This window comes from Spinacia oleracea, chromosome 6 (genome assembly GCF_020520425.1).
Source record: "Spinacia oleracea cultivar Varoflay chromosome 6, BTI_SOV_V1, whole genome shotgun sequence".
NCBI lineage: Eukaryota > Viridiplantae > Streptophyta > Magnoliopsida > Caryophyllales > Amaranthaceae > Spinacia > Spinacia oleracea.
The window spans coordinates 132,135,576-132,157,857 of NC_079492.1; the positions used below are offsets into that span (position 1 = coordinate 132,135,576).

The 22,282-nt window shown below is 35.3% G+C and overlaps 2 protein-coding genes across 2 annotated transcripts; one reads left to right on the forward strand and one right to left on the reverse strand.

Annotated features, from left to right (window-relative positions):
• Positions 1 to 1,141: 1,141 nt before the first annotated feature.
• Positions 1,142 to 9,778, reverse strand: LOC110785840 (uncharacterized). Its single transcript, XM_021990351.2, has 16 exons — positions 9,613 to 9,778; positions 9,452 to 9,531; positions 8,827 to 8,921; positions 8,273 to 8,433; positions 7,300 to 7,451; positions 6,396 to 6,514; positions 5,643 to 5,806; positions 5,426 to 5,500; positions 4,341 to 4,412; positions 3,803 to 3,940; positions 3,521 to 3,676; positions 3,266 to 3,318; positions 2,985 to 3,163; positions 2,655 to 2,718; positions 2,438 to 2,566; positions 1,142 to 1,650 (listed from the first exon to the last, which is right to left on the reverse strand). Exons 1-14 carry the CDS (start codon positions 9,677 to 9,679, stop codon positions 2,658 to 2,660), a joined length of 1,572 nt encoding a protein of 523 aa, XP_021846043.1. The 5' UTR covers positions 9,680 to 9,778; the 3' UTR covers positions 1,142 to 1,650; positions 2,438 to 2,566; positions 2,655 to 2,657.
• A 10,199-nt stretch (positions 9,779 to 19,977) lies between these two features.
• Positions 19,978 to 21,952, forward strand: LOC130463874 (zinc finger BED domain-containing protein RICESLEEPER 2-like). The gene is made up of 2 exons (XM_056833151.1): positions 19,978 to 21,458; positions 21,561 to 21,952. The coding sequence occupies exons 1-2, from the start codon at positions 21,017 to 21,019 to the stop codon at positions 21,620 to 21,622; spliced, it is 504 nt and encodes a 167-aa protein (XP_056689129.1). The 5' UTR covers positions 19,978 to 21,016; the 3' UTR covers positions 21,623 to 21,952.
• Positions 21,953 to 22,282: the final 330 nt, after the last annotated feature.

Here is a 22,282-nt window from a genome sequence, read left to right on the forward strand (position 1 = left end):
AGACATGGTCCCCAATGTACTTATTTATTAAAATATCTACCCTAACCCCACTTCTTTTATTCTTCTTAAGACCCGTGCCCAACCAAGTGTATCTCTTAAAAAAATACAGAAGGAGTACTAAAAATCCCTAATCTATAATCTATACCGCTATACGTAGTAGTGTGTGTATTATCCGTATGTGTGGCGATGATGAAGCAAGAAATAAAGTGGAGTTACAAAAATTAAATCATGTGAAAGCAAGAAAAGAGAAAAAAGAAAAAGTAGGTGAATTTGTATGGTTAAACTGCAACCAACAACAACATTTTCTGGATAAAATCAAAATACTAGGATTTGGATAAGTTTTGATATTGGGGGATAAAAGTGGGTAGTTGGTGTTTTTGTTCTGTTACCCGTGTACATGTTCATTCTTACAGAAATTGAATTTCTCTTTGAATGTGTAATCACAAAAAGGGTTGCAAATTGAGCAACTGGTATAGGGATTTCCGCCCATGATTAATGCTTCTACTTCAAAGTCTTTTACTACATGTGTTAGAGCTTCCCACCTCTACATTTGTTCTGCTCTTATAATGTAGACTTTCCTGGAAACTAAAGTGATCATTTATTTAAGCTAAGCTCATACTGAGACAGTCAGAATCTATGTAATCCGATTCGGGTTCATTTATCGAGCCACTATCAAGTTTGACTGTGATCAAATGTTTTTTCTTTCTCGTGTAGAGAGAGACACGAATGACAAATGATATATACGAGATTCGATCTCATATCTTATGCGCACCCCTTTAAGACTTTACCTATTCAGTTAGTTGACATCCACAAATATAGATTCAATCGAAATGTGTATTAGGAGAACCTGCTATTTACGCAAGTAACTAATTTTGCTCAATCAGAAAATTTACATTCGGGGGAACGGATAGAACGATAGAGACGTTATCGACTACTCCGAACAAAGTACTCTGTATTATTCTTGTCTATTGGGTTATTGCATATTTAGCCATAAAACAGGTAATTTCTCAGTAACCTTTTGATAAACTCTCATTTACGGCTTACCCGTTCGTATACGGGAAAAAAAATATTACGAGTAAAGCCACATAACTTGATCAGGATAGTTGCTGGAAAAAACTTGCAAAAAAGACAGCATTCATACTGCTAGAAACTGCAGATATAATATTCTCCATACGTAATCCTTGCAAGTTGCAACAAATCCTCCAGAATAATTTCCAAATTGAGTTAGCTACAACAACAACAACAACAACAACAACAACAACAAATAAAAACGGTGACGTATCTAACAGTCCAGTGTAAAAGCTCATCTAGGTTGAACTTGACCAGTGACGCCCAGTGTCATTTAGCCAGCAATTATACTTGTATTTAGTAATGCACTAGAACTTGGTTAGTTCTTTGCTACAACTTTGTGCAAGAGGTCATTTCTATACACAAATGGAAAAAGAAACCAGACTCACTTAGCTTTCTTCAAGAGCAAGTTGATGTTCCTCGTACTAACCAACCACTAAGCTAAGATTCAGCGATGTCAACAGGATTTTCCACAGTGAAGGAGACAGTGTAAACAAGTAGTTACGTTACCCTAGCTGAAGGCTACCAAATGCAGCTATTCTCAAAATTCTGAAGATGGACCATAGGGAGAGAGATAGAAAGCTGCAATCATATGAGCAAAAAATGATGATAAGAATGTATATGTTGAAAACAAGAACACAAAAGCATCAGGGATCTAGAAAGACATATAAGTAGAGGGCTGTAAAAGTCAAAATCGTAGAGCAAAACATATGAAACATGAAAAACAAAAACATTAGAGTAATCATATTTTCCCACTATGATGATTTTAAGCACAAGCAAGAGGCAGGTTGAAATAACAAACTAAATTATTTACAGGTCGACACAACCCAACTATCTTACAAAGTGTGCCTATGTTATCATTATCCGATACACTGAACATTAGTACCATACACAAGTTTTTCAGCAACCGGTTGAGCATCCCAAAATCTTCAGGTACATGTCCTCTTCAAATCCAGATTGGGGAAAGGAAAGAAATTGTTTTTACTTTTCTTTGAAATGAGGATATGGGAAGAAATTGTCAGAACATTTACTCTGTAGTTTATATCAAACACATGTACTGATGCACAAGCCAGAGTGAAAACAGGGAATAGAGATACCGAGCATTATATTAATAAGTATAATAAACTAGTAACAGCTTCATACACGAGAAAAAATCAGAAGATATGTATCAACTAGTTATATTCATTATGTGGAAAAAGACATTATTTAACCCCACATTCGTTCAGTAGGAACAAAGCCATTACAAATATAACCAGCCAGAGTAAAACATGGATGTACATGATGGATTTGATGATTATTAATGACCAAGAAACTAAATTTTCAATTTAGATATCTACAATCAAATTTCAGGGAGAACAAACAAATTTACCCAGGACAAGAATCTGCTGATTGGTAGTTCAATAAAGCTCCTACTGCATAATGTATTTCTAGTCAACAGAACACAAGTGTTGGACAAACTCAAAAGGCACTCCATTTCCCTTGCATTCATCTTAAAACCCTACATAGTAAAGCACAAGTCAGGGAGTGAGGAGAAAAGATTAATAGAGCAACTGCCCTCTATTCATGACAGGAGGAAATGTTGGTACCGTCTAGTCAGCATGACGACGAATGTGGATCAATTTGTTGATAAAATCTCGCTCACCGTGATATCTGTTAATGCAGAAAACTAGTCATATATTTATTGATTGTCAATTTCTACTTTACTAGAGTTCGACACTGAATGAAATGAACTTGAAGGGGAAGAATGCACATTTGCGCAAATTTCTTTAGCCAAACAACATTGCCCCCACCACTAAGTTTGTTCAGAACCACCATCAGGTCCGTCACCTTCACTTCTCCATATCCTCCTATTATTTCCCTTAAATAATTCCTTATATCTCCTAATTCATTGGAAAGAAAGAAGATATGAGACTTACATGACAAAAGCTGAAATGCAGAAACAAGTGAACCCAACAGAAAAGTGGAGCAAAAATGTAGTCAGAAAGTTATTCCTGTCCAGAAATATCTTCTCTGATAACAGAGTAACCACTGCAGAAAATAGCAGCACTATCCATCCAGAAGGCATACAGCTACGAAATGAAAATGACGATGAGCCCTGTATACAGGACAGAAATTAATGATATTATCTCCAACCTTGGACTTCCCCCGGTACTAAACAGAATACTTGTAAGGATTGGAGTCAAGGAGCAGCATAAACCTGGAAGTAATGCTTGATAAATACTGCAGAATATGCTATCCTCAGTGTCATATCTTCACACAGTCAAGGAAACAAAACAACACGGCATATAGAGATGAGGACAGTACAGATGCCATTACTACTGACAGAAACTTTACTCAACCGCAATACATCTAAACCTCCCTAGACTGTCTCAACAGGATAGATATTGGGTGGTTCTACCAAGAAAATAATTAATAAGTAAATTGACGAATGTGTGACCACAAACAAGGATACTTGTAGCATTTGCAAATATCAAACCAAGTGCACCAGCTGATCGAACTAGCAACACATTCAGAAAAACATAGATCAGTGAGAATACAATCAATGAATTATTAGAGCGCTTCAGTTGCTTCTCATCAGCAACAGCATGCAGAAAAGCTTCTGATGTTCCTGATACAAAGAGAACATTGAAAATTTGCCGTCAGAATACCATATACTGCTCATTTGCTCGTAGCCTAACTTCCAGCGAGGGTATATACAAATTTACATGGTAGAAACTTAGAATATATCACTAACCATTCAGTGCCAGAAATGTAATGTACAAGCAGTAGTATCTGAGAGCAGTTGACGCTTCTCCATCACTCCACTTTTGTCCATACAACAATCTCAAGAGAGAATATGAATAGCTTGGTCCAAAAGACACAAAAATAAGACCTGCAATAACCATTAACACAAATGTAAACAAAATGAACAGAGAAGATAATCATAAGACTCCAAAATTTATATGCCTATGTATCATGATATCTCTATATGCCCTGTTGTTTTGTTGACTGCATATCATGATACCAGGTATGCAGATCCAGGACAGAACACTCCTATTGCATATCTCTTAAACATGTGCCCAAATAAGAAAATACAATAGTAATCGAGTAAAAATGATAGATATGGACTTCACAGTTCAAATAGCACCTGAAGCTGTTGTGCCATTTATTTTCAGGTACTTACAAGATTTGATTCAAGCACCAAATTAAATGAGTTATTGATAATCAAAAGATTCCACATAAAGTAGAAAATAAAAGACGGTAAATCAATAAAGCAACTAAATAGGGCATACCAATCAGCAATACAAGCTTTAAGGCTTCGGTGAGGCGGCGCCCTAGATCCTTCCTTCTATCTTTAGAATCTTCTGCAGAATAAAATGCAGGACTTTAATAAAAGCTTTGAGCTAGATAATTTGAGCCATAATGCAACGAAACCTTCACATTTTGCCGTGAATGAGAAGAAGAAAGGTTGAAAAGGCTAATATAAACAAGGTAAGGGTGTCCCCTCAGAGCTCAGACCCAACCCTTTTTTTATCCCAATCGCACCAGGGGTGGAAAAACAGATAGAGGGCCAAGGAGACAATAACAAGTCTAGCCTAGAAAAACCACAACAGTTTGTAACAAGGATCAGTATGCATTAAGAGTACTACTAATTGCTCCATTCTTTTTAAAAGTAATTGCTATTTAGACAAAAGAAAGAAAAACAAAATCCGGAGAGGTTCCCGAATGTCTAATTCAATATCAGACTACTCCACCAACCTTTTTAACTCATGCCTGTTACTGACCTTACTGTAAAATATTATCTTCATTTGTGACTAAATTTACCCCTGAATGTCATCTGCAAACTGTAATTGTCCTTAAAAAAAAGGAAAAAGTAAAGAGAGAGAGAGAGAGGACAAAGCCTTTGATAAAGAACAAGCAGAGAAAAGACTGGTGTGTTATTGTTTGTTAATAAATTTCCAAAGCTGCGTGTGAAGCAAATTTACGTATGATAAATGAATGATCGTTGGGAAAAAGCACAGCTTATTCCTCTTGTTAAAGTAAGGCAAAAATATTTGTTGAGAAAAACTGAGAATTGCTAATCAGTCCACCTACACCCACAGAAGACCTTGTTAAGCCTATCAAAATTTCAGAGTTCAGACTGCTCATAATTTAGACTTTTGACTAAGAATGTAAATATTTTCCCAAAACCAGAGGTAACATCCTGGAAATGTCCCGAGAAAGAGATGATTGTACTTATTAGCGATCACTTCTAATTTTTTTTATTATGCTGGCATGTTCGCTATTTGATCCAGTGGAAGTTCTATGAAACAATTTATAGAGACCGACACCATAAAAAAAAATGAAGAAAAGAGATGAAGATTTGAAATATCTTGACCTGAAGCAGACCTCGCAAATATTGTATATGAGCTTTCTTCAAAAGGAAGAAATACCATTCTCACCACCAAGCTACCTGAAATGTGTTAGACAGCGTAAGCAACTAAGCCTTACAGAGAATTTGTATGAACATCACAAAATTCTGTATAGCAAGTTAATATTTTTAAAATGGTCCAAAAAATGTAATCCAAGGGAAAAGATGTATAAAGACAAATCACCTAATTTGTCAATTAGTCCATATACAGCTTGGTTATATGGTGTATCGAACCACACAAGTACCATTTTTTCTCCTTCTTGAAGAATCAACTTTTGAAACGACTGAAGAGTGAACAATGTACACATCTTCGACAGTGGTTTGTCATAGGTCATCATATCACCTACTCTAAGAAGGAAGAGAGAAAAGATTTCAGTGAATGATAACCAATCAGAGCATATCTTTTGGAACATTTAAACAAGTATACCTATTGATATAAATAAAGAAGTGGAATTCTCACAATTTTTATGGGTGAATTAATTAAGAGAAAGAACTTCAACATAAAGTGAGAGTTTGGTACCAACCAAACATACTTCCCGATGGACTAGAAGTTCAAAAACTGAATCCAGTAGAAAGAGCTTTTGTACATGTAGATACTTAGATAGTTAGACCTACAGTAGAACATAGAATTTGCTGAAGTAGCTGGTAAACATATAGTACACAATGATTCTGCATTGAGATCCTACAGTACAGCAGATCATTGGTCTACTTGCATGTTAATATTGACAAATTGTGGCGTGAATCCAAAACCTCCCACTATAATCACCAAGTTTCATGATGGGCCTCAGGTCAAGATGAACAACCATACATTTGCTAACACAATATACATAAATCTCTAGTGCAAGCTATCAAACTCAACGATGCAGCTCTTACCTAAATGTACAAATACTTATATACATGAATAAGATAATAGCTTGCATTAGAATAAAAAGTCTACCTGAAAGGAAAAAGCTTTGAACCTTGCAATTTATGATAAAAGGCAAAGTAGCACCAATAACCTAGGCACACACAACCTCCATATGAAACTTGTGATAAAGCAAATACAGTTGCCTTTTCCTGCGAGAATAACATATTTCATTATAATACCAAGTGAACTGAAACATATTTCATCACGGGATCATTGGGGATTAGAGAATTTAATAAAATAAAAATAAAAATAAATAAGACAAGTACAGGTTTCAGATTTACTATGCTCAGAATTATTAATAAGTTGTGACATAGTCAATTACACAGGAACCAGCAATACCCAAGACATCCCATGCCTTAGGTGAGACCGTAAAACCTAGCTCACTATATCTACTTGTTTCACTGTGTACAACTTTAAGGCTCAATCCTACATTCGTCTCTCTTTTCTCTTTTTCTTTTTGGTGTGTGCAAGCACGTTAGGGAAAATCATCGATAAAATAAACATCACATGAATTCTATCAAAGATAATATAGGCTCCAAATTCATAGATTGGAAGTTTCATCCTGGTTGGTATTACATAAACAGACAAATGATGACAATGGTAGATATTTAGCCGTTACATATAATGTTTAAAAACCTCAAAGAGCATTGAGGCGATAGGGGTCCTAGAGAATAGAGCCTAGGAGTAACATGAGGTGCGTACCTCACCAAAGAGAGGCACAGTTAAAAAAAAATTAAAAAATATGGTGTAATAAAAGGTTATTGTGTAACTTGCGTTCTTTAGTGTCCTTTTCTGTGTGCTTTAATGCCTTTCTTCCGTCCATAGGTCCAAAATGATAAATGCATTCAAAGGCTTTACAGGTAAAATCATCAAAAAATAAAAGAGAATTCAAGTGTGTACAATTTTAAATTTCAGAGTGACGCTAAAGGCTTACCATGTCATTGTTCCCAACAATAAGGGCATATGTAGTCACACAACGAGAAAGTGTTGCAGCACTTTCAACCACCATCCGCAGTTTGAGACAAAACGTATATTGAGCTAAAATATATAATGGTTCTGCTAAAAGCTCCAATAAGCATGCAAAGCCTGCAATACCAAAAAGAAACGAGAATTTAATGGTTCTTTATCTATGGTCAAGGAAACTTCAAATAGCATGGAAGAAGTAAAAGTTCCATTGTTTGGTTTATGACTTCCATGGAAGTAAAATTCTCTCATAAACAACCACTTTTTGCTCACCAAAGAATCCAACAAATGGAAGTTGTTTAATCAACCCGGCAAAACTATATCTTTAATTCATTCTACAAACTAAAAATCTGCTATCATGTAATTCATATATACTACTCGGGGAAGTTGGGCTAGTTGACCCAAACTTGGACTAAACACAAATCTGATAAGAGCATCTCTAGTATGACTCCTACTCTCCTTCCCTTGCCTTCCCAAAAAAAGGAATAATGCCCATAGTAACACAACCTGACAAGAGAGCAGAAACATAGACATCACTCAAACTTCAAAGGAGATCAGTCACTAATCCATCTGAAAGCATCTGATGAAAAATTTCAGGACCATACTACCAGAAATTCCCCAACTACCAGAAATTTTACAGTAATTTTCTTGACTGATTTATCTGAAAGATTAGTATCAATTAGCTATGTGGGGTAGTCTAAAATCAAAAGATTACAAGAAAATTACAGTGGAATGGGGAGAAGGCGTAGAAAGAAGGAAACTTAACTTACAACAAGTAAAAAAATACATACGTAACCAGCAAGAGACAAGAGATAGATGTGACAAGCCCACAACAGTAAAGATCCTTCATCTCTTCTATATTTAAACCAGAGGAGTCTTTGGTGCCAAGGAAACAACTACGAAATATAGGGAAGAAAAGATACTAAATATTATCAGTAGATTACCGTTCAATAATATAGCCTGCCCATAGGGGCTAGAATAGCTCAAATTTTGCCACCAGAAGACAAATGCACATGCTATCACTGTAAAAAATACTCCGAGTGGAAGAGACAGCCAGGCTACTTTTAATATCTTTGCCGCATATTCGCCCGCTGAAGAGTCATCACTGCATCAAACACGGCAAACTCTCATTGGACTTTACATCAGTCAACTTGTCAGATGCATAGTGGCAAAATGAAGGTAGAAAAATGTGCCATCTCCTTCACAAGATTACAAATCTCCAAGTGCAGAGGAATAAAACTCTCGGCGCTTCTTTGGATGATCAAAATCAGACTTCTATCAAGTCCACTTCATTACTAGTTTTGGGAAATAATCTACATGAAAAGGCTAGAGTAAAGCACTCAAAATGCCAATGTAAAGCCTTGAGCTTTTCATACAGAGAGCACCAAAATCCAAGGTAATCATCAAACAAGGTGTTATCCAACTCCATTATCCGTACTAAGACATAACAGAAGCACTAAATAGAGGCGTACAAATGGAAGAGTACAAGAGGAAACACCTCTTAATTTCTGCCCGCATACATGCTCGCCTGAACCCTTCTCGGCTGACAAACAGTATACAAGTAACTAACAGATGAAACTGCACTGCATAAACCTGCATTTTGGCATGAAAGGATCGATATTAAATTTGAATAGTATTTCTAGTAAAATAGTCCTAACATAAGAGCAGGAACGGAATTATAAAAATAAACACTTTAAACTGCAATGCTCCATAAATGAATCATGATTTATTATCATGTATTCATGTTAATAAATACTACATTACTCCCTCAGTTTGAAAATAGCAGTCACATTGTACCAACCACTCATAATAAACGACATAACACGATCTTGCTAAATTGAAAACAGAATTTTACACCCTCCTCATCACTCAATTCAAATCGAGAACCACGGACCTCTTAAAAGTTCAATCATAAACCAGTACGGTACTATTTTAGGAAAGACGACAACTCTTTGCGAACGCTGTAACCTAGCATATTGTGTAAGTATCACGGAACAGTCCGGAAAAAAATCGGAAATCGGAATCACAAATTAACAACTAAAGTTTAAGAAATGCTGTCACTGCAATTGTCCAGGCAACAATTAAAACAGACTCTTAAAAAGATGAAGTAGAATCTTTCTTACAGCGTAATCGGCTGCAGTAAGATGCCTGATAATCCAGGTATTGAAGAAAAAAGGTATGCCCCTCGACAAAATCTGCGTCGCTGGAGAAATTAAATTGGAAATTAAATTGAAATTCAATCGAAATCAAAGTAATTGAGATGAAAGGGAGGAAATTAACTAACCCATGAGATACTTAAAAGTGCGGGAAAAATTAGTTGCGTCGCCATTTTTGGTCCGAGGTTGTACCATTGTGATCTAGTGCGACTACCGTTCAAGAAGATGGATTTTAGAGTTGGGGAAGTTCGCTACTCTCTCATTATTTATACACTTTGCCGGACATGGACATTAAGAATAGTGGAATGAAATAAAATATGGATTTTTCATGAAATATTCCTCAATTTTTGCTAAATTCTCTAAATACCTCTCGACTTTCTGAAATTCATCAAATGCCCCAAACCTTTAACTTAATATCCAAACTACCCTGACTACTGACCCGCTGCTCCGTTAGCCTACTTTCAAATTCACCAAATGCCCCTAAAATTAAAATTAATTCACCAAATACCCTTAAATGTAAACATAATTCACCAAATATCAAAAAATGCAAATTAGCTTTTTAAAGCCCAACAGCTAGTTTTTAGGTTTGAAAAGTAGTTGTTGCTTGTTGTTTGGTTATAAATAACCATGATTTGAGTGTTTATTGTAGTTTAGAAATTGTTTTGTTGTAGTTTCATCTCATTTTTGTCATGAGCTTTCATTCAAAATCGTCATCCACACACAATGAGTTCACATGTATTAGAGTTCCTAACAAATTTTGTTACAATTGAGGAAATTTGCCATACGGAGTTCCGATACAACACTCAACCAACAAAGGCTATACACAAGTGTGATCCATGCAACAATCTGAGATGGTGCAAGGGATTAGTTGAGCAAGAAAACAGGGATAGCGTTGACGAAGGAGAAAGTGCTGAAAATCGGGTAACAGTAAGATGCAAGAAGAATTGAAGCAAATGAAAAAGAAGCTAAAACAACAACAAAAAATAGTTAATGTTGTAATTCAAATGGGAATATTAATGTTTGTAATCTTACTTTTTGTAACCATGAAGTGAATCAATCAGCGAGCAATTACTTATTTTTCCATAATTACATATGCACAAAATCCCACATTTGGGAAGCATTTCTGTTTTAGCTTAACTTACAAAAAATATGTGCAACATTTAAATGTGTTGTTGTTTTCTATTTAATCCAAAATCAAAAAGTCATACTACCCCCAAAACTCTTATGGAGCACTACCTCATGCTTTCTTTGATTTCTTCCCCTTTGGTGGTGCCTTGAAAATGCTTGCACCATCAGATAGGGGTGAAAGTTTGGTTCAAAAAAACCGAAAACCAAACCGAACCGAACCGAACCGAATAAGAATTCGGTTCGGTTTATTTTTTAAAAATGGTTCGGTTTGGACTGGGTTTTAAAAAAATGGTTTTACGGTTTGGATTGGGCTGGAAAATTTAAAACCGAAAAAACCGATTTAAACCGAATTTCATAGTTTAACCTAGCCCCAAAAATTAAGCCCAGGCCCAATTCGCCCAAATATTCAAAAAAAAGTCCGTGAGAGTAAAACACTAAAACAGTAAACCGCCTCATTCTTCTTCTTTATTAACCCACACAAAAACCCTAACCCTCAACCTGCAAAAACGATTATTGGTTGCCGCTCCTCTCACTCTCTCAGATCTCGCTTCTCTTTGAGAGTCTGAGTTTCTCATCTTCTAATATTCTCACACAGTTTCATCAAATTTGCCTGCACCTTAGTGTTTTACTGCTCGTCAGTCGTCGATCGCATCTTCAAGCTTCACTGCTGACTCGTGCTGGCTCCTCCTCCTTCGTTTCCTTTCCGGCGGTTTCAGCTTCAAGATTCATAGGTAATAATATCTTACTCTTAAGTTTGTTTAGTTTTCTATTTGTTCTATTTTATTGGATTTATTGTTCGAAAATTTCTGAGTATGTTTATTGTTTTCGATTTATTCAATTATTTGTTCGATTGATTTGTTTTGTTTTCGTGGATTGAATTCGAAAATATATGATTATATTTCCTATTTTTTCAATTATATGTTCGTTTATTTGTTTTGTTTTCGTGGATTTAATTCAAAAATTCATGATTATATTATTCCCACGAATTTGATAATTATTCATGATTATATTATTCCCACGAATTCGGAAATTTGATCGATTTATGTGTTCAATTGTTTTAATTATTCCCACGAATTTGATAATTATTTGTTCAATTTACTTATGCAATCTAATTGTGCTCCTGTAACCAGGAATTGTGATTTCAATTATAATGCATTAATGATTGGTTTGCTTATATGTTGCAAAGATATGTGCTTTTGATGAAACAAGCAGTAGTAGCAAGTAGGCTATTTGCATTAGTACAATTTAATTTAGTACAATGGGCAGGGAAGTGTTCAAATGAGCTTTGAGCATTCATAATGGTTTAGGTTTTTGAAAGTTCATCAGTTTGACAAGGATTAAGAGTTACATTTAACATTGATGTTGATGCTGCTCTCTTATTTGCACGAATTTGATCATTATTTGTTCAATTTACTTATGCAATGTGATTATGCAGTGATTATGTAAACATTGATGTTGATGTTTCTCCCTTACATTGAATAATCAGTTAATCACAAAGAAACATCAATATTATTCAGTTACTTATGCAATGCTTTGTTGTTTAAATTTCAGTTATAATGTCTAACCAAGTGGAAGAGGCAGTCCCTGATGTCCAAGAAGCAGTTTCAGCTTCTTCAAGGAAGCTTAAGAACGCCAAAAGGAAGATGAAAGACCGTTCAGAAGTGTGGGAGCACTTTCTGAAGACAGACACCTCTGATGGGATGAAAGCAACCTGTAAGTACTACAAGATGGAATACAAATGCGATCCTAAGAAGAATGGTACGAGTTGCTTGTGGGCTCACATCAATAAGTGTCGTAAGTATCCCTACAACACACCTAAGGATTCTAAGCAAACTTTGTTATCTTTTCATGGTAATGTTAAAGCTGGAGAAACTAGTGGTTTAACTTATCATAAGTTTGATGTTGCAAGTCTTAGGAAAGCTCTTGCGTACATGATTGTTGTAGATGAGTTACCTTTTAAATTTGTTGAGGGAATTGGTTCTAGGTACTTTTGTAGTATGATGGAGCCTAGATTTCATGTGCCTTCTAGGATAACAGTAGCAAAAGATTGTTTTGCTTCTTATTTGATTGAGAAAAGGAAAATTAAACATGAGTTGAGGCAATGCAAGTCTAGAGTTTCTTTAACCACTGATACATGGACTTCAGTACAACAAATTAACTATATGTGCTTAACTGCTCATTTTATAGATAATGAATGGAAATTACAAAAACGAATCCTGGATTTTTGTCCTATTGCTAGTCATAAGGGTGAGGAAATTGGTAAACAAATTGAGAAGTGTTTGCTTGAATGGGAACTTGAAAAAAAAATCTGCATAACAGTAGATAATGCTAGCTCGAATGATACTGCCATAGGATACATGAGAAGGAAAATTAATGGTTGGAAAAGTGGGGTTCTTAAGGGTCGTTTCCTTCATATGCGTTGTGTAGCACATATAGTTAATTTGGTTGTTTCTGATGGCATGAAAACGGTTAATGAGTCAATTACTCGTGTTAGGCATGCTATGAGATTCATTAAACAATCTCCATCAAGTTTGCTAAGGTTTAAAAAGTGTGTGTCAGATGAAAAAATAGTTTCCAAAAAGTTGTTATGCCTTGATGTGCCAACTAGGTGGAATTCTACATACTTGATGTTGAGTGCTGCAATTTCTCTTGAGAGTGCTTTTGAGAGGTATGCTGAGGAGGACCCTCATTATACGGTTGATTTGGGTGAAAGGGAGGGGAAAGGTATCCCTGAATCTGAGGATTGGAATAGTGTGAAAAGGTTTTCTGAATTTTTGCAAACCTTCTATGATCTTACTAATCGCGTATCTGGGTCTTTGTATGTGACTTCCAATTTATTTTTTCATGAGTTGGTTAATGTTGCGGTACTTTTGTGTAACACCCCGACCTCTAAATCAATTTTTAAGGCATACTTAGCAGCGGAATTAAACCTAATTTGGTCGGGACATCACTGCCGTAACTCCCTCTTGGGAATTACAAGGCAACCATCAATCATAAGCTATTAAACTCCAAGATTATCATAATAATCCTTTTTAATTCCTTAATAAAAGTACGTAACTTAATCAAGAATCTTTACTTAAACTTGTTACAACTTAACATTAACTTAGGTGAACATGGTAAAAGTGAAATCCTCGCCACTACTCGTTTCCGTGGTCCCCAGCAGTACCTAAAACAGAAAACAAAACGGTGAGCCGAATACTCAGTAACGAGTTACCCTAGCATCGTAACATCGTTTCAATTCATTTAATTTAATAAACAGGGAGAATAGAATATAGTAAAACATTTAATAAATCAACATTTCAGAAGCATCATTTCAAAACAAACATTATTTCAGAAATATCATTTCAGGAACATCATCTCAGGAACATTATTTCAGGAACATTATTTCATTAATCTTTTTCCTTTTAACAGTATTATTCTGGTCGTCAGGACTTTACAGGAAACATGGTAGGACGTCTCCTACGAACAGGGGAAGCCAGTGCTTCATAACAGGGGGAGTCAGTGCTCCATAACAGGGGAAGCCAGTGCTTCTTATCAGGGGGAACCTTGGTTCCATATCAGGGGAAGCCAGTGCTTCTTATCAGGGGGAGTCAGTGCTCCATAACAGGGGAAGCCAATGCTTCTTATCAAGGGAGCCTGAGCTCCATATCAGGGGAACTTGACCAGTTCTTACACTTTCCTTTATCATGTTTACATTTCTTTTAATAGAACATTAATCAGGAAAATCTCATTCAATCAGGATATTTCAGTAAACCATTAAATCTCGCCATTTCATAAAATCATTTCTTTCAGGAATAATGATTCATTAAATCAATACTTTGCATAAAACTGCATTGTCATAAAACAGTTCAATCAAATCATACTTCCAATCCCGCAAATCATAAAACAACATTATAAAACATCAGTCATTCATAACATCATTCATAAATACATTTCGAAGGGACTGCGGGTACTAGCAATAACCGTTACCTCAATTCTACGATTTGCTAAGCCTTTTTCGTTGGTTCGTTCTTCCTGAGCTCCGAGTCCGAATTCTTTCAAAATATCAAATTATCGAATTAGTTCTTAAAACGATAAATACTTTAAAACCGACATTTTATAAATAATGAATTTATAGATATTGAATTTTAAAATAATGAATTTAATAAAAATATAATTTTTATAAATTATTGAAAATATTATTAAACGGCATTTCAATCAAAATATATATATTTCATAAATAGATTTACATGAAATATTATTTAATTTCATAAATTAACGAAATTATTATTTAAATCCAATTTTCAGCCAAAATATATATATTTAAAACATCATTTAAAAATCTGTATTATCACAGTGTTTGAGAAAGTGACAATTTATTTCATAAAATGTAGCATTAGTACGTAGATTGGACAAAATACTCACATTGAGTTATTGGGCCCAAGTGAAGGGATTGGGCTTGATTTGTGGGAATTAAAACTAACGTTCCTAAATTGGAACGTGGTTCCTGGCTTTCTGGAAAAATCGAAGCAGAGAAAAAGCAGGGGAGGGCAGAGCAACATACACGACAGAGGAAGGAGTAAAGGAAGAAGGGACGACGGGTCTGTGACCGGAGGAGGGCTGCGCGGAGGAGGCGGCACGCCAGAAAGGCGGCGCGGTGGCTGAGCGCGGAGGAGAGATGGCAGGGGAGTCGATTGAGGAGGGAGACAGGGGAGGCTGTGCGTGGAGGAGGGAGAGTGACGAAGGGTGTGCGGTGGTCGATTGAGGAGGAGGGAGAGAGAGGGCGGAAAAGGGAGTGGTGGTGGTGGGTTGTCGCGGTGGTGGCAACGGTCAATGGTGGTGGTGGCGGCAGTCACGCACTACTACAATATGCGCTGAATCTCGACGGTATGGGCTCGACACTGTGAAAGCCCGTCAAGGGAAAATTAGAGTCCGCGTTATTTCTCGACACGATACCCGGTCTGCAAAATCTCTTGGCGTTGGACAGCGTCGAGATATTTGTCAGATGTCACGTATAGAGCACGTGATCTTGGAGAAAGAAAAAACGCCCCCGGTAAACTCTCACGCCCATTATTTCTCAACCCTAACACTTTTCAGATCTCAAATTCGCATTCACCGTTTTCATCTCCTTAGTTCATCTATTTTGCTCAGCAATTCTTCATTTTTCTATGTTGCGTTTCTCTATCTCGCTACCTCTCAACTTGCAGATCTTGTGAGCTACCTTGCAATTTAGGGTCTTTTACTAGGTAACGTTTCTCCCATATTTTGTTTGATATTCGTTCTTCCATGTTTAAATTTGTGTATTTGGGATTTATGTTTCTATCTGGGCGAATTGATTGTTCAAGGAATGTGGAAGGTAGCATTTCAATCATCGATTTCGATTGTTTTGTTTGAATTTTTTCATATGAATCTAGGGTTTTTAATTTCCCTAAATCCATTTTATTTGTCGAAAGGATGTTAAATTGATGAGATACAAAGTTTGAACTATCAATTGGGAATACAGGATCGTGTTACAGGTCACTTTAGCCTTCAAGTACTCTGTTCTTTCTTGTATAGACATTAGAGTAGCAAGTAAAGTTTGTACTTGAAGCCGCAGTTTCGGCTTATAAGAGGTATAAAGGTACAGTAGGGATAGTACAACTCCTTATGTTGGACAAGAGAAGAGAAATTATAACTTGACTTTAATGTTATAAAGCTATCTCTTTTTAAATCATGTCTTGGATTTTAAGCAGATTTTGCTTGAAGGCTATATCTTTAATTTGTGATGAACGACAACCGCAACAACAGCCGGTGGAGAGTATGAGAAATATGATGTATTCTGGAGATAGTCTGTGGCAAAAAGAACAACAAGACAATTTCTCAAGTTTCCTATGATATGTAAGTTATTATACTTGTTCAAATTAATGTCTAAACTTCTTTAACTTTCTTGGTTTCAACTTTCTAATGACATATCTAAATGATGATTTCAGACTTGGAAACTGTATAATGAGAAAACTATCAATTCACTAACTGATACATCAACATCTAGACTACACGTCCAAGAGGACATTCTAAGGTGCATACATGAGGGCTATTGTCTTCATGGCAATTGAGTATATTATTTCCTTGTAACTAGAGAGTTCTATAGGGGATTAACTTCATTCACTTAAAAAAAGTTCCTAGAGTAATTTACTATATTCTGGTTAAGTATGAAAACCCATTAAAACATATTTCTTGTTTTTGTATTCTTATCCATAATTTGGCAGGTGTGTGAGCCGCTTCCATTGATAGTTGATCATCTTCCTGTAGCGGTGAACTTTGCATTCTTCACTTGCGGATACCGTTGTGGTAAGAAACTAAGAAAGAAGAATTACTAGCATATCTTTGTTGGATTAGCTAATCTATGCTATTTGGATGGACTTTTAATACTAATTGACACATGTGATAGATCCAAGTGCTTTGAGGAGGTCATAGTGAATGGCCGAATGACTGTTACATTATACAAATGGAGAGTGCCGTCCAAAAGGGTGGAGGAGTTGGTGTCATGCAGTTATAAGTGAATAATCATCATCCAGGGGTGCTGGGGTAAGAGATGATAAAACTAATAATCTGTGTCAGTCCTGTATCTGTTTTTCATGTGTGAAAATGAGATTGCTTGTTTTCTATTCTTCTTCTCTTAAGCAATAGTAGTTTTCATTTCATTTATTTGTAGGATTAGTTGCAATTTTTTTGTTACATGACTTCAGATGATACTTTGAAGAGTCTTAGAGATACAAATTCATTTAAAAAAATGGAATTCGAACTTTAATGGGTTATCATTAAACAGCTTCATGATAAACAAATTCTCTCTTAGGCATAGAGAGCCCAGCCTAGCAACCAATGTGAATCAAACCCTTCACTACAACAAAACCCGCAATTTCTCGACTAAAGGGCCTTGACGCCACTAACGACCTTCACAGTTATTTTAGTGCGTGGCCCAATAAAAATCAATTCTCAACGCAGTTACGAGTTGATATGTCGGAGTATATTTTTTCCTTAACGCTAGCTTTCCTTTCCCCAATTTTCACGATCTGCGAAGCCTAAACCCTAACAGCGCTGCTCTTCCTTCTTCTCTTCAGAACTATATCAATTTGTTGCTAGCGATTTTTCTAGAGTTGTTCCTCTCATTTTCAGATCTACATCAATCTATTACTCACGATTTTCTGTAGTTTTTCTCTTCTTTCCTCGGTTCTATGTCTCAACTATCTAAGTTCATCTCTGACATTCGATTTTATAAGTAGCACACCAGATTTCTCTTCAGCTAAGGTTGTTCTGTTGTTTCCGATTTCATCTGATTGGATTTTATTTTGGCTTTTGATTTCAGTAAAGTTAGGGTTCTTAATAATGATTATGTGTTCTCTTCTCTCATGGAAACCTCTTTGATCTATATTGATAGCGTTTAACCGTAGAAGAGAAACCTTGTTCACATAACAAACACTCTTCAATCTGTAACATTAAACCTAACACTCTCTAAGATTTTTTTTAAAGGTAACTAATTATTTAATGTAATATTTGGGTATGTTTTCTTCAAGTTGGGGTTATATTTTGTGCATTTAGATAATAAATGTAATATTTTCTTGATATTTTTGGAAGAATATTAATTTCTTTCCTGATTTCAGATACCAGATCATTGAGGTGCCCTTCTTTTTTTTGAGGTAATTTGTAACGAAAAGTGGATTATGTTTTGATGTGTTGCTTATTTCTCCTATTTTTGCTTTGTTGTCCTCCTAATTGAGGTTGTATGAAGTATTCCTTGAGGCAGACTTTTCTGATCTTCAGCTGTTTATCACTTAGTGATTGATCTTTGCTTTGACAGCCTAGAACATGTACGATTGTTTGCTGCCAGTGTTCATTTTTTTCTGCAAAAATGTTACTTCGTTATTTGGCCAAGGTATACATATGTTATCCTTGTATACTATTAATATTTACATCAATACAATTTTTTCTTTTTCCTGTAGTGTTGTCTGCTCCAATTTAGCAACTTAGCTACTGTATCAGGGACTTAGCTTGTCTTCTCACTGAGTACCTGAAATAATTTTCTTGTTGTAATGCTCATGTATCACTTGTATACAACTTATAAGGCGTTCCCAGACTTCCCACGCTTTATAAATTGTACAAATAGAACAGAATAGTACAACATAACTGAACAGAACCGCAATGCTTTAGAGTGCCACAAGCTCTTTAACTGTGTTGTTTGACATGATGAAAATGTTCCTAGGGAAGTCATACGATGATCTTTTTCTATCATTGCTTCCCTGTTTTACTTCTGATATGAGATCGGATACTAGCTAGGTTGTTACATATGCGATTGCTTATTCGTGACCAAGCCGACATCAAATAGTGATGAAGGACGCTTGTACGTATTACACTCATGAACCTTTTAATAATTTATGCACTTTGTTTTTTGTTGTATAATAGTAACTTAAGAGCTGGTCTTTCATCCTCCAATGGACCCAAAACTGAGATTGATTGGTGTCTCAATAAAGCCAGACCCATGAGATAATTAATTTGGGTTCAGTTTCGTATTTTCTTGCATCTGTCTTAATTTTGTTTCTTTGTGATTAATATTATGTATCATGTTTTCTAATGTATGCAGGGCTTATTATTCAATATAGTGCTGATCTACTTTTCTTTTGAAATGAAATCAGGCAAAACCTGGCAGCTAGTGGACTACTCAAGATTACAACTGTTTTTAGCCTTGGAAGCATCTCAGACGTTCATCTAGTGGTGCATATTTGCAGGCTTCTTTAATGATAGTTGATTACTACAACTGAGCATCAACTTGTAAATTCGTTAACATATATAGAGAATCTTCGCTTCAAGTTTTACTTGTATTTTTCGGTGATATTATTAATCTTTGTGATTCATTCATATCATTGTTGGACAGATTGGTTCTAGTCTTGTAAGTTATGTGGTACTAAATTTTATTTATGAGAATAAATTTTGATTTTGTAGCATCTTTTCTCTAACTGTTTTTCACCTTCAAATTAACTTGTTATTTAAATATATATAAGAAAAATATAATTTTTTTAGATGAAAAAATAAATCTCGACGCCATTGTATGTCACAGTAAAATACCCGCTGAATGAATTAAGCAGCCGCGAAGAAATATCTCGACGGAAAAAGGCGACGATATTCCTACATAGACCACAGACTGCGTCGAGAATCTCGACTAATAAAGGCGTCTAAACAAAAATCCTTGACAGCCGAAAGCGTCGATAACGTCGACGAAAAGGAGCGTCGAGAAATTCTTTACGGCCAAATTCTCGACGCTGTGTAAGAGCGTCGAGAAAAATTTTCTCGACGCCTTTTTGCGTCGATAATTCGCTCAAAAAGCGTCGAAAAATGACGGGTTTTGTAGTAGTGACGGTGGTGGTTGTGGTGGTTTTTAGATTGAATTCAATTTAAGAGGTAAATTTAAAATCAAAATCGGATTTGAACCTGAAATTGAAATGGTTATTGTTTGTTGATGGTTATTTTTGCTTAGAATTTCAGTCTGATTGCACAGCTATTTATAGCAATGGGGAATTGTCCATTAATGTATGTAGTGAGCTCATTTGCAAGGTTTGATGACAAATGTCAAATGAATATTAAGAACATGGTGACTAAGGCTTTGAATTTCAGATTAGTGTCCATGAATTGCTGAATCACTTTGAGAATAAAAATGGAGATGACAAATGGAAAGTTGAGTTTGACTTTCATGGTAAAGAGATACGTGAAGGAAAAGAAGAAGGTGAAGAAACTGATTTTTGGTTTCTTGGGTGAAATAAGGGTATTTTAGGAATTTAATAAATTTTAGAATTTAATTTACTTATTTTGGGCATTAATCTGAAAATAAAATAATTTCCTTGAGTAAAGTTAATTTTCAAAATAACTCTTTTAAGTGCTAATAAATTTAACTTTCGAATAAAATTTGTCGTTAATAAAAACGTTAAGTTGTTTAAAATATAAAATATAACTAACCTCGTAAATATGAATTTAAATTTTAAAACCTGAAAGATAATATATCGTGTATTAAAATTCAAATAAAATTTCGTTAATCAAAATGAAGTTCGAAATTAGAATTTAAAACGGTTTTAAGCTAAATAAAAATAATTAAGCCTAATTAATCGAGTTTTAAAAATTCGGGGTATTACATTTTGAAAGAGTTAACATCGAGTGATGATCCAGATATGTGTCTTATGGCTTGTAAAATGAAGGAAAGGTATGAGAAATATTGGGGTGATCCTGAAAAAATTAACTTGATGATTTTTGTTGCTGTTGTCCTTGATCCTCGATATAAATTTGATTATGTCGAGTGGATGTTGACTGAAATTTATGATGTTATTACTGCATCTATTTTGGCAAGAAATGTGAAAGATATATTGAGTGCTTTATTTGAGGAATACCGTATTTTGCCTCAAACTGATGTTGTTATGGAGGAAGTATCATCAACTAAGGATGATACACAGTCAACTACGTACCTCACATAAGAAGGTTGAGGTTTTGAAAAGTAAGTATAAGAAGCATAAATGTGAGCTTAGTGGAGAGGCAAAAATTAAGTTAGATAAGTATTTGGAGGAGGATACGGAAGAGGACGATGATGAATTTGATATTTTGGGGTGGTGGAAGTTCAATAGTGCAAGGTTTCCTACTATGGGAAGAATGTCTCGTGATGTGCTTGCTGTCCCAATATCAACCGTGGCCTCCGAGAGTGCATTTAGCACCGAGGGAAGAGTTCTTGACAATTTTAGAAGCTCTTTAAGTCCGGTGGTCGTTCAAGGTCTTGTTTGTAATCAAAATTGGTTACGTGCTGGTCCATTCCAAGGTGTTGAAGAGTGTTTGGAGGAAGTGGAGCTTCTTGAAGAAGGTAACTTATATATATTTGTTAATTTTTTTTACTGTTTCTCCTTTTCAGTTTGTTTCATTACCTTGCCATATCTGATTTTTTTTTTATTTTTTTTATTGCAAGACTTAAATAAAATGTTCATAAACGATGTTGTCCATCATGAAACGATTGAGATCGACGAGTAGGAGGCTGTTTGGTGTTACTGACCTGCTGCTGCTTGGTGTTTGATATGCTGTTGACCTGCCTGCTTGGTGTTTGATGTGCTGCTGACCTGCTGTTGGTGTTTGATATGCTGCTGACCTGCTGTTGGTGTTTGATATGCTGCTGCTTGATATGTTGTTGTTGTTGCTGCTGCTGCAATCTCTTGTTATGAATTGAAATTTTATTAAATTTCAGACTTTTCATTTGGTGTTTTGATGTATTTCAGTCATTCAGTCTTTTCCTTTGGCATTTTGATGTAATTCAGTAATTCAGGTTTAAGTTTCAGTTTTTTAGGCTTTTCTGTTTGGTATTTTGATTAAGGAAATTTTGGTATTTACTACCTTAAAAATACACCACTTTTGTATTTACTACCTTATGAAATTTTTATTTTAAATTACTACCTTAAAGTTCCAATTTTTTTTCATTTACTACCACTTTACAGTTTTCTCATTTTAAAACTGGGATATTTCTTTCGTTTCTTAACCGTTTAATGTGATTCAAAGTTCATTATTTTTCTTTTTCTATAAGGATTTAATTGAGAACGACATTTCAAAATAATTCGTTTGGTGATTCATAAATATTTTAAAGTTTTAAAGATAATATTTAATATGTTTAACCTTTTACAAAATGTTAAAAGCAAGATC

Coding starts and splice junctions, on each gene's coding strand:
- LOC110785840 (XM_021990351.2), bottom strand. CDS start 9,679: ATGGTACAACCTCGGACCAAAAATGGCGACGCAACTAATTTTTCCCGC. Junction 8,922..9,451: donor TTACTGCAGCCGATTACGCT/GTAAGAAAGATT, acceptor GCCAAAATGCAG/GTTTATGCAGTGCAGTTTCA. Junction 2,719..2,984: donor TGCATTTCAGCTTTTGTCAT/GTAAGTCTCATA, acceptor CTGCATTAACAG/ATATCACGGTGAGCGAGATT.
- LOC130463874 (XM_056833151.1), top strand. CDS start 21,017: ATGTTGTTATGGAGGAAGTATCATCAACTAAGGATGATACACAGTCAA. Junction 21,459..21,560: donor AGTGGAGCTTCTTGAAGAAG/GTAACTTATATA, acceptor TTTTATTGCAAG/ACTTAAATAAAATGTTCATA.